General features: G+C 35.5%; 1 protein-coding gene across 4 annotated transcripts in view; it reads left to right on the plus strand.

The window, feature by feature from the left end:
• The window catches only part of ASB5 (ankyrin repeat and SOCS box containing 5), a 42060-nt gene extending 31081 nt beyond the window's left edge, over window positions 1-10979 (plus strand). For all 4 annotated transcript variants that reach the window (XM_075149301.1, XM_075149300.1, XM_075149302.1 and 1 more), the window contains 6 exons: window positions 3303-3382; window positions 4487-4594; window positions 6186-6336; window positions 6472-6606; window positions 8683-8874; window positions 10366-10979. In XM_075149301.1, the coding sequence (XP_075005402.1) occupies window positions 3303-3382; window positions 4487-4594; window positions 6186-6336; window positions 6472-6606; window positions 8683-8874; window positions 10366-10493 (794 nt within the window). In that variant the 3' untranslated portion in view covers window positions 10494-10979. The remainder of the gene's footprint in view (window positions 1-3302; window positions 3383-4486; window positions 4595-6185; window positions 6337-6471; window positions 6607-8682; window positions 8875-10365) is intronic.
• The last annotated feature ends 1811 nt before the right edge of the window (window positions 10980-12790 follow it).

Genomic DNA, 12790 nt, shown 5'->3' on the forward strand with positions numbered 1-12790 from the left:
AAGTGCCATGGGGAGATGGAGATTTAGGTATTGTATGATACTTTGTAATTTTTTTTTTAACTTTGCCTGTTAATAGAGTGAATATATTTATTCTTTCTTGTTAGTGTTTACAACGCAATGTAGGCTGCCCTTCCTGGTAAACTATACACCAGAGAACTTGGAACTAACGTTGCTTCTAAATATAGTTAGAGATACTTTGTATTCAGCATCTGTCAGAGACGACATCAGTAGGGAATTAATGCATTAACAGTTTTGGAATAGACTATGTTTGCTAATACTGCTGTTACAGACAACAACGAATGAAAAAATGTCCTTGTTTATATTCTTGTTAATGCTTTCTAAGACATCGCAAGTTTGTAGATTAGCAGAAGGCAGCAATCTAGACAAAGAATTTATTTTAAGACACCTTTGATGTTTATTTATGATACATATTTATTTTGAACATATTCTTGTCCCTGTGGTATTTAATGATGAATTACTATGTGTATTGATAAATCAGTTGGAATGTGAAAGTTTTTTTCCAAACTTGGTTTGCACAAAATATTTCTGCAGCATTTTGCTTATAGATTTTATTTCTAGTAGAGATGATACAAGCATTTTGTATTTAATGGATTTAGCAGAAATAGCTAGCTGCTGGATGTCCCTACGTGAAGACAGGGCTATAAGGTGGGTCTAGGTGCAAAACAGAGCTCGCAATGGGATCTGGCATCATTTCATTCTCAAATGCCACTGGAGTAATGACATTAACAGACATTCTTCTGAGCAATCCAAGAGGGAAGGAGGTGAAGGAAACAAAGGTGGAAAAAATGTTGCTTTCAGATCCTACCTACATCTTTGTTCTGTTTAGAGTTATACATGGATACAAAAATGTCCAAAGTGGGAGTGTATTTAATGGGCATAAAAACTTCATGACACTTACAATTGTATTAGATGTTTTTCTATATAATAGTTAAGTGTCTTTTTTTTCCCTGTTAATTTGGGAGTAGGGTAAACTGTCAAGAGAGAGAAGTTCTCATCTGTAGAGACAGGGGGACAAAATTTCAAAAGCAGCCTCTAAATACAGCTTTTAATAATTTTTGAGGAATTATTTGCAGCTGCCAGCAGGAGAACTTAATGGATCTAATTCATTTGAATTAGAATGACTCGAGTGTTGGTTCAGATACTACAGAAGAAGGAAAACATTGTTCAAAATTCTCATAGTGATTGCACACATCCAGCCTACAATAGGATAAATATATCTGAGCTTATTGGGAGAAAATACTGATGTTTTGTCAAAATCACATCACTTTAAGATTTCTGAGCTCAGTTTTTGTAGTATAATACCCCTTAAAATCCCAGTCACTTTGTGTATGGGTTTTTTTAGCTGTTATTCTGACTAGCAATAGGAATTGCAAAATATTACATTTAATAAACCTAAAGTAAAAAGTATAGGGAACGATGTGTGTGCATGTACATGCAAATGCACACACAGATGATCAGAGCTTAGGGCAAATAATTCTGAAACAGTAGTGGAAGCTGGATCTTGCCGATGGTCCATCTACTCCCACAGATGAAAGAGTACAAGGAGCTTCACGGATACTGGATACTCGGACATAGTAGAAATCCCCATGCATTTTTAAGATCAGGTTTACAAAGCTTTAATCTCCTATATTTTTTAACTTCTGTGGTCAGCTTTATATAATCTTATGATAATTTAAATACTCAGCTGTGCTTTTGTTTTGCTAAGTTTTTGATCTCAATAGCATCCAGTAGTGCTGAGTTCCACAGTGTAGTTATATGTTCTGTGAGAAGATACAGTCTTACATCTGGGTAAGTTTTAGTTTCATTCACTAACACCTCTAGGAAAATGGAGTTTTATCTCAATTTCCAGATTGTGCACTATTTCATATGTTTTTAACTATGCCCTGATTTCTTTCCAGGTTGAGCAGTCTTAATCTTTTCGGTCATTCTTCATGTGATTTGAGGGGGTTGTTTATTATAACCAAAAGTGTACTTTCTGAAACAGGCTAGTGGGCAGAAGGGGTCCAATAGGAAACAGAAACAGGGTCTATTTCTAGTGAGTAGTTACTTTAGAGCTTAGACTGATGATTGCCAGCGATTCAGCAATAGCCTTCTCATTTAAAATTCGTTGCCTTGTCACTAAAATGCAGTAGCTGGCTTTGCAGGCAGTCCTAGTCCATCGCAACGGACAAATCAAACACGTTTACGCATTAGAGAGTCATCTGCCATTGTTACCAATTCATCATACTTAACTAATTCTCTCTACCTTTCTTCAGGGATTTTTGGAGGCTTGATATAACTCACATGAGTGATTGTATTAGCATTTTATAGTTCCAGTGATTTTCTTCTTACAGGGATAAATATCGGTAATTGATAATATATTTTGAAGATGGTTCTTCCTTGCACAATCTCTCAAAACTTGATTTGCAGAATTCATACAATAAATTGGTATCAGCTATGCCTGCAACCCTGTCTGGCTAGAAGAGACCTGTCGGTGGCCAGTCTTCTAGAGGAAAGGGCAGGTTCTTCATCAGGAGCCACAGGATGACTCTGGGACCTGGGTTAGGAGTTAAGGGGGGGTATGTGGGTGAAGGCGGGGTTGTTATTGGGTTTCTTTTTTTTTTCCCCCCTTTCTTTTTTGGGGGTGATAAATAAATGAAAATAAATGCCAAACCTTTACATTAAGCATATCTAACTATTTTTAGCCCTAATAGCCTATTAGAATGAGAACTTAGATTTTAAAATCGTATTTCTACTATAGCAGTTTTTTTAGTGTGATTCTCACTGTATTTCTCTCTTTGCACTTGTGTAGTAGCTGCAGATTAATCTCATCATACATAAGGATTTCCATATTGATTTTCATATATGTCAGCTTTCTCAAGACATTTTCAGGCAGGTTAATGTGTGGCTTAAGTTCAAATACCAGTTTGTTGAAGTCTATAAATTTCTATATGCCAGCTGCAAAAATAAGTTTATTACTCTCTTAAAAAAATGAACAATGCAAAAATAGAAGTGGGAAATATGGCAACTGATGAATTTATTAAATCAGATTACTGAAATCAATATATCAATATTTTGTTCTCTGTACCACATAATCATTTCTTAGAGATGTTTACAATTAATAATAGAGCAAGTTTTATTGTCTAGAAACTGATCATTTGAAATACAGTCTCTAAAGAGGAAAAATTAATTTCATAGGACAGTTGACTTCATTCTGTGCATTATATATTCTGCTTTGCTCTATGCATTCCAAAATCCTTCTAATTCATATGGTTTACTCAATAAATGTTGTTATTATATAGGTTCTTGGGCAGATCGCTCACCTCTGCATGAGGCAGCCAGTCAAGGACGTCTTCTTTCTCTAAAGACTTTATTGTCACAGGTGAAGGCTGTGTTCTTAAAATTGCTTTCATTTTTAATGTTACTTAATTTCTCAGCATAGATTATTAATGCAGATTTAGTATGCTTTGCTTTGCTTTTTTCACTTGAATTTTTCAGAGCAATACACATTTAGGAATTTTTTCTATGATAAGATATAAGTTAATATTTAAAATATTTCCTCTGTATGTTTTAAAACTTCCCTCCCAAAAAATTTTTTACCAAAGCTGTATCTAAATTTATATCAGTCTTCCCCTCTTGCAAGGTATAACTCAATGTAGTTCTACTGCTTTAAGCCCTCAGGTAAATAGAGCTAGTCAGGAAGATACTTGTTGAGGGGAAGAATCACTGAAAGATTCTGGTTTTTGCATAGTTGTGATTTAAAAAAAAATATATATTCTGTTAATAAGAAAGGGAGAGGCTGTGAACTGCTAAATTTTAATATTACAGTATTGTCATATTAGCTACTACAATACTGAGGAATTATACTATAGAATACACTTGATGAAAGCCAATAGATACAACTATTAGTTCCTAAGAATCAAACAACATCTACTGCAGAAAATTTCAAGAGCTTGATGATTTTATCAATCAAGAAGAGTTTTCTGTGCTAAAATTCATGGCTTTAGATATTTCAGACCTTAAGTCAGAGAATCATAGAATCACAGGACAGTTTAGACTCAGAGCCTTGTTGAGTTTTAAAGATCACCAAGAGTGGAGATGCACTAACCTCTCTGGACCCCTGTTCCAGAGTTTCACTGTCCCCACAGTGAATTTTTTTTCCATATAACTAATTGGAATTCACCATGTTGCGACTAGTGTCTGTTGCCTTTTGTGCATCTCAGCAGTCTGTTTCCATCTTCTTTATACCCTCTATATCCTATGATTTAAAAAAAAAAAAGAGCTGACAACTTACTTTTGTTCTGTTATATATGTTGATTGATGAAAGATTCTTTTTATGCTCACTGAAGGTTTATTTATTGCAAGTAGAGTTTTAAGCCTATTTAGAGTATTGTAAACTATTCATTTGAAAAGTAGTGCGAGGAAATGACTCTTAACAGCTAACAGCTTTTGTATGATCTTTATATGTCATTCATGTCTTCTTTAGGGGTACAATGTAGACACACTAACAATTGACCAAGTAACTCCACTTCATGAAGCCTGCCTGGGAGATCATGTAGGATGTGCAAGAATCCTTCTGGAAGCAGGAGCAAATGTAAGGGGTGTTTTTTTTTGTATATGAAGTCCAATGCTAACCTTGGTTTAACTGAGAAGGATATATTCCTTGATTTTTTTTTTTTTTAAAGTAGTATTTCTCTCTACTCACCCTATTGATTGTGTTGATCGCATTTAATTACAATAAGCTGCCATTTGAAAGCTAGCAAAGGAAAGTGATGGGTCAAAGAAACATCATTAGAGAGATGTTAGGTTAAAAGGAAAAAAAACCCAACCAACCAAACCACGTAATTGTATGTGTAAGAGTAAATATCAAACAGAAGAACAATAACAGGGAAAATAGATGGGAGTTGGGCAGACACTGAGACAGAGTAATGAATTGGAGAGAATCTGCTAGCAGTATGTCACCAGCCTTATTTCTTCTCTGAATTTCATTGCATTAGTTCTCTTATAAAATATAGAATGTGTCCCTCTCCTTTACTGGTTTCCTCTTGCTTTGAGTGGCTTGCGGGAGACACTTCTTTTAATCTCCAGACTGTCTTTTGTCACACTGCACCTGTGTGCTCTTAAGATTCTTTAGTCTGAGTACAAAAAAGCACTGGCTTTTTTCTGTACTCCTGACACAGGCTGTCTATCTGTTATCCCAAAACAAAAATGGGACTTTACAGACCACTTTCACTACAACCTCTGCTGACATTGGAGTTCAAATGCGTAGTTTCCCAAATCTCTGATCTTTGTGATGGAAATATTTATTGTCCTTACAATTCAGTTTTGACAACCATGTAGAATATGTCTATGTTACTAAAGAAAAAGAAAAAAATACATAGATGTTTCCAAAAACAATTCCTCTCCACTTCGGCTAGCAGATTCTAAAGATACAAAATTATAGGTACTAGAGACAAAACGATAAGAACAAATTTCATTTTCCTATCCAAATTTTTTTAGTACTTTTAATTGTTTTGGTGGGTTTGGGGGGTGCATGGAAGAGGATAGGCCAGAGTCCTGGAAGGAGCCCTCTCCTAATACCTGTGATCCTTCCTTTAGTATTATTATCCCTCACAAATTTGTCTAGTTTCTCTCCTCATTCTCTCACACTGGGAATATTCAATTAACCAGTGAGGTGATGAGGTTGGTATTAAAACAGCGAGCTTGTACTATTAGCTTTGTCTCCATCCTGTGAAGTATCACGCCAACCTGGAGATTAAAACCATGAAGAAAATGGCAAATAATTCTCACATTTAATATGGAGTTTGCGTTCTTGACAGAGAACTCTGTGGAGAGAAGGTCCCCATTATCCCATTACTACACAAAATGTAGATTTTCTGTATCAATGAAACAAGCTAAGTGCAATGACTTTTGAAAATTATTTACTGCCCAGATGTTAATATGTGCTGTTTAGTATTCCAGGTGTACTTTAGTTTATTCAAGATAGTTTAACAAGAATAATAGTAAACTAATTTCAACTGAGGGGTGTGGTGAGAGGAAGACAGTAGCACAGGGACTGATCAGTTAAGCTGCGTTATTCTAACCAGTAAATTTTTTGGTATTTTAATGCAATTTCTAACTATATCCTGTTTAAAAAGTTTCCTTTTCTTTCAATTCTGCTTCTAAGTAGATTTTATATATTCTAGGTAAACGCTACAACAATTGATGGAGTGACACCTTTATTTAATGCATGTTCGAGAGGCAGTGCGGCATGTGCTGAGCTCCTGTTAGAGTATGGTGCCAAAGCTCAGTGGGAGTCCTGTCTTCCGTCACCAACTCATGAAGCAGCCAGCAGAGGTAAGAAATTACCTGCTGAGCAAATGTGGAGCAGTTGACGAATGTCTCAATAATAGTGTTAGGACATGTGTCCGGTTTTGACTATGAGACAGCTTACTGAAGTTGAGCAAACTCTGTCATGCTTTGTACTGACAGGTCACAGTGAATGTCTGGAGGTACTGATATCCTGGGGTATAGATGTTGACCAAGATCTTCCTCATTTAGGAACACCTCTGTATGTAGCATGTGTTTCACAGCAGATCCATTGTATTCGAAAGCTTCTTTATGCAGGTATGTCATGATTTGAATAAAAATGTGACTAGTTTGTAAAATAAGCATACTGTACTCACCTTTGAAGGTTCTAGTTTCATTGATTGAGCACAGCTAACTACTAAGCTAAACTACTAAGTTTATTCTGTGATGCATGTTTTCTTATAATAACTTACTATGTCTTTCATTTTTTTGTGGGATAGCAAGCATATGAGGGAAAAAGGAAGCAAGACCAATAAGAATGGATGTTCAAAATTTTTAGCATCTACTACAGCTTTGTAGATGTTCATTTTCTGTAGGAAAAACAAAGGTAAAAAATCAGCTTTGAGAAAGGAATTTTATAGAGCAATCATTGAGCTTTCAACAGAACTTTTTAGCAATGTAGTCCCACCCTTTTTCATTCTTCAGCATGTTCTGATTGATCTTTTTACAAGGCATAGAGGCTGAGTTGCAGAGAGAAGAGGTAAGGTAAAAGGCATTTGATCCTAAATTTCACATTATTTATTTAATCAACGGGAAAGATGTTGGAGGCTCACTCTGTTTCAGCACAAGTCCAGGGACGCAATCGGCATAGCTAAAGGATCATTTGCTGTGTTTCAGGTAATGACATACAGGGCTTTTGAGTCCTGCAGCACAATGAATGAAAATGTGTATATGAATAATTACAGACTTGCCATCATTGCACCGGAATTGTTTTTCTAGTTAATTGCAGGTTATTAAGAATTTAAGCAAGCAATTAAATTGTTTCTCATTAAGTCAGTCTCCTTGTATGATTAACTATCCTATGTCATGATTTTATGTTTAAGAACCACAGAAGTATAATTAGCATATTTTGGGATTCAAATACTACCATACATTAAAAACAGTAACAGAAGGGCATATTCTACATTCATTGGTGCCCTAAAGTAGAAAAGGGTATGTAAATTGAGACTATAAGTAACTGCTTATGCCAATCTGAATTTTTTCGTATTTTATCAGTTTATGAGAATGTATTAGAAGTTGAAAAGCAAATAGACAATGAAATAGGCAAGAGAATGATATTGTGGAAGTATTCTCAAGTTGTTACTACTGAGAACAGTGAGTTATTCAGACTTCAAATCTAATTGCTCGGCCTGTGATATTATTAAATTATTTTACTCAAATGGGAATTAAAAAGGCAAAAATCGTTGATTCAGGGAGAAAAGTTGGTACAGAAGCCAATTTTTCGTCTCACAAGATCAGTAAAGCTCTCTTAAGAAGTCTGGGTTTTTCTTCTGCTAGAATAGTCTAGAAAACTGCTGGGGCAAACCCAGTTTTAGGGGGACTAATAGCTTGCCTATAAGGGAAATTCTTCCATACTAGCTAGTTTTGTTTAACTCTTGTATGGATAATTTTTTCTTGAATGCATTATTGCAAATTAATTTAGTCCATTTTAATTTAAAGTAAATTAGCAATTCCTTATTAGTACAAAAGTGTAATAATAAGAATTCTGTGGATTGGGAGAATTAATGGTTTGGGTTTTTTTTCCCTATTAGCTTTCTTGACTGTGTACCCCCCCTTATTTAAAATTAAGTCCTTTATAGAAAAATCCTTGATAAAGGTTAGATGGGATGAGAATCTATTTCAAACCCTTTGCCAGCTTCAACACATGAAAAACTATAAAGCGTCCAAGTTAGATTCCTTCTTGAGTTGGTGTACTTACAAAAATATAAATACTAAACTTCAGCTTAGTGATTCTTTTTAAAGACTTAAATAAGGAAAGTATATTTCTGTAGTGCAGATTTTCTTAAACATGTACAAAATGTACTTTTTTATAATTAGGGCAACAATTATGCTCAAATGACCTAATTTGATTTTTCTTTTCCTTCTTTTTATTAAGTATTTTCCTTTAAAATCTAGTTGTACTTAGGTAATAAAACCTAGGATAAGTGTACAGGTTCAGAAAAACCACTGATATGATTAGGTATAGTGCTATGCAATAAAATTAATAAAGTGGCTGAATTCACTATGGCATCCTAGTATAGTGGGGTTTTTTGTTTGTTTTGTAACATCATCTTTACTCAAGGACAATTTTAATTAATCTCTTCTTACATCTCTTTATGTGCATCTACCCACTAGGTGCCAACGTGCAGAAAGGAAAGCATTTGGAAACTCCGCTCCATGCTGCTGCCCAGCATTCTAGTACAGAGATCGTAAACTTACTCCTTGAATTTGGGGCAGACATAAATGCCAAAAATACAGATTTTGAGAGGCCTGTTGATTTAGCTGCTCCAAGCAGCTTAGTGGAAAGACTGCTGCTCCTCCACGAAGGTAAGTTTTATATGTGTGTTTTTGCTACTATAACTTGTATTCTTAAAAAAAAACAACCCATGCCCCCCCAAAAAAATCCAACAGTCCAAACAACCCATGTTATTGAAGCTAACATTGTGCTTTATGAAATGAATATATTAACATTCAGGTAAATTCTTTTCTAACTATAAAAATACCCAGTAATATTTAAGTCTCAGGCCAGAGCCTGTTGACCAAGCAGCATCAGAATTTATACAAGCTGAAAAAGTATCATCTTATGTTTATTGGGTGATTACAAAATTAGACATTAAAGCTACACTTTTATTGGCTGTTACAGACCTTGTTAAAAAGAAACAGAATATTTCAATTTCAGTTTAAAAATATATTTAGTTTTGGCCAGCTGCCCCAATATTTTTAAAAACATATTTTCAAGTGCATATAAAGCACTTTATTTTGATTGTAGGCAAAAAGTATAATAAGTTTCATTTTCTAAGTTTTCTTTACTGAATTATAAGTAACCTGAGAAATAGGAGTCGACACTTAAGAGTCCCTTAAAACTCTTAAAGGTCTGTTGCCTTAGAGAGAGAGAGAGAATATCCCAAAGGGAACTGGATTTGTTCAGGCTGACCTATGTCCAGCGTGAAAATAAGCCACAAGACAAAGGTGGGAAATAAGCAGCGAAACTATTGCAGTAACTGTGGGCGTCTCTTTAGAGGTGAACTGACAAGTAGCATTGATAGATGTTTTCTGGAGGAAAACATTAATGTATTCTGAATGCTGTTAAAAAAACCCTCTAAAAACAGTTGGTTATCACAAAATTACCAAGGCTAGTAGGATTTTTAAAAGCCACAGCAAAGATGTAAAAAAAAATTAATTGGCATGAAACACATATGGTTTTATTGCCCAGAGAAACACAGCAATGTGTTCATTTTGAGGGAGCGAGGGGGCGTAGAAGGACAAAGGCATTATCATGAGCTAGTGAGACCACTGAACATGGCCCAGGGTCTCGGGGTATTTTGCCTGCTTATTCTTGTTGCAGTGATGCATTGGTAGTGCAGCTTGTGGTGCCGTAGCACGTATTTCACCTGTTCTATTAATAATAAAAAAAACAAACAAACAAACAAAAAAAAAAAACCTGCAGTTTTTAAAGTTGTTGACATCAGATATTTTCTGGGAGCAGGTTTTTAATTTAAAAACACAAATTATTTGCTGACCTGAACTTGCTTTTTTGAGTATTTCCCTGATTACTGATAAGGTTTCAGCAGCCCCAGTCTTTATCTTTGAGGGCAAAAAGGCAATGAAGGAAAAGGAAGGAAGGAAAAGCACAAATTTGCCCCAGTCTTTATCTTTGAGGGCAAAAAGACAATGAAGGAAAAGGAAGGAAGGAAAAGCACAAATTTGCAAAATGTGAACATTATTTTTTATAAATCCCATTATTGTGCAAGACTGTTTTAAAAGAAAGAACTGGCTTTTATAGATGTGTAATTAAACTCCTTTCTTTTTTGTTTGCAGCCACACCATCTTCTCTTTGTCAGCTCTGCCGACTATGTATCCGAAATTACATAGGAAGAGCTAGACTGCATCTTGTCCCACAGCTCCAGTTGCCAACAATACTGAAGAATTTCTTACAGTATAGATAACATAGTAATTAACCTTTAGAAACTTGAATAACAAGTACTTTTTCTTCTCTCTGTTTATTGTACGTTTTCTCTAAAGAACTGCTGGGCGGGGAAAAAAGCCTTTTGCATATTACTTTTTAAAAAAAAAAAGTATCTGTGACACCTGGTGTTGGTATATAATAATAATTGGGAGCCATTCAGCAACTGGTACCAAGGTGCTAATAAGGCTGAATTGAATAAGTGTGCTGATACTCTGGGAAATGATTGTATAGCTTTAGCTTAACACTTACTAAATAACTTCAGTGCTGTTAATTTTAATTGTATTTGTACTTTCAAAATCTGTTTGACACACCTGAACCACAAAGAGTTTCTTCATTATTATTTGTTAAGTTGGTCCATTTGGAGTCATTATTTTATGTGTTTATAAATTTCTATTGTTTGTGTACCTAAAAATACTTGGTGATAGGTGCACTATATACTTGATAAAAATAAAACAAATAATGTCAATTTTTCTTCTTTTTCTTTATATAGAGAATTCATTAATGACAGTGAGAAACTTCCTTTATTCTCCCTGACTGTCTGTGCTGTGAATTGGAATTATGCTGCTGTGAACATAATCACCATTTTTTTAGCCATGCATAATTTATAGATTCTCTGTTTATTAGTACAATTAGTAACTTTAAAAATTCCAGAGGAATATTCCTCAAAAGCCTTAATGCTGAGATACTTTTGATCTCCTCTTGTAAAACAGAATTATCTGGGCTCTTTCCGTATCTTTTCATAACAGTGCTGTATCCCAACTCATGGGCATATTAAATAATTATTTGCCTCAGAGAAAGACATGTATTATTGTATAGTATCTGTGAGGTTTCTGAAGGCATATCGTAGAGATGTGGATACTGAATCTTCAACCTCAAGTTCAGGAGGTGGATGCAAGGCTCCAGAAATACATCAGTTCCCTGTATCAGGACAGGTATCACTCTGAGAAGGACATTATTTCTCTTGCTGTCTGGTTTATAAACAATTACCCAGCTCCAAAAATCATGTTGCAGAATCCCAGAATGCTCTAGCAGGCATTTCTGTGATCAGGTTGAAAAGTTATTGTTCAACTCTCTAGCCAGAGATGGAATGCTGACACCCCCAAGAGACGTTAGAAAACCCATGGGATTTCTGCCTTGCTCATGCCCTTGCATGGTGATGATTGCCAGTCATGTCAAAAAAGGTGATCTGACTACTTTATCAAAATACAGCGCTCCTTCTCTCAGTCTTTTCATTTGGTCATCCTTTGAGAACAGATTACTTCCTCAGTGACTGATACTCAATTCCTGCAAACCAAAGCATGAGACGCCTGACAATTTACCACTTGCCCTTGGTGATTCACCCTCTTGCATTCCTTTTCAGTGACTCCTTTCGGTATTTATGTTCCTACTGGAACGATGCTAGGTGAGGAACTAACTATAGCGGAAGTTTTCACAAAGAAGAATGCTTACTCAGTTGCTAAATTACATCCACCAAATAAAAATGCAGCTGACACTTGCCCTTGTTAAAAGTAATCTTAATTTGCTTCTGTTCCTGCAAAAACTCTAGTGAGGGCCTCTTCTGGAGTCCCTGTAAAGGCAAGTCAGGTGCAAGTAAGAGGAACTGCTTAAGAGTCCATAACGTACATACTCTGTAATGGAGCAAGTTGGGGGGTTTTGGCTTTCATCTAGAAACTAGTAGTTTGTGGTTTTATGTACAATGCCATTACTGTGTGTATTACTTCAAGAAAGAAGGAAGTGCAAGCCAACCATGGCACTGTTGAACTTTTCTATGTAGAATGAGACCATTTAGACCCTCACCTTCAGGTGTGCACAGTGCTTTTCAAGTTTAACTCAGGAAAAGTGTCATAAAAAAAAGCGCTCTCATGTTTTATGCAATAAGATTAGTTTTCAGCAAGCATGGCTATTTCAAACACCTGTTTGAAACAAAACTAGCTGATGTTAGAAGTTTTGCTGAGAGTCACATCGGAGTCCAAGGCATCTCATCACAAATAGGTGTGTTCATGCTCTTGTGGCATTTGCAATGTCTACTCCCACCAATCCCATTGATCCTTGCCGTCATCCGAAGAGCAAACAAGACCATCTTAAGACTTTACAGGTATGTGGTACTACTTTCTCTTTAATTCTATAGAATGGTAGACTAGCCGGAAGAGTAATCCAAAACCAGCTGTCCTGGTTTCAGCTGGGATAGAGTTAATTTTCTTCCTAGTGCTGTGTTTTGGATTTAGTATGAGAAGAATGTTGATAACACGCTAATGTTTTCAGTTGTAGCTAAGTACT

The sequence above is a fragment of the Calonectris borealis genome, chromosome 4 (assembly GCF_964195595.1).
Source record: "Calonectris borealis chromosome 4, bCalBor7.hap1.2, whole genome shotgun sequence".
NCBI lineage: Eukaryota > Metazoa > Chordata > Aves > Procellariiformes > Procellariidae > Calonectris > Calonectris borealis.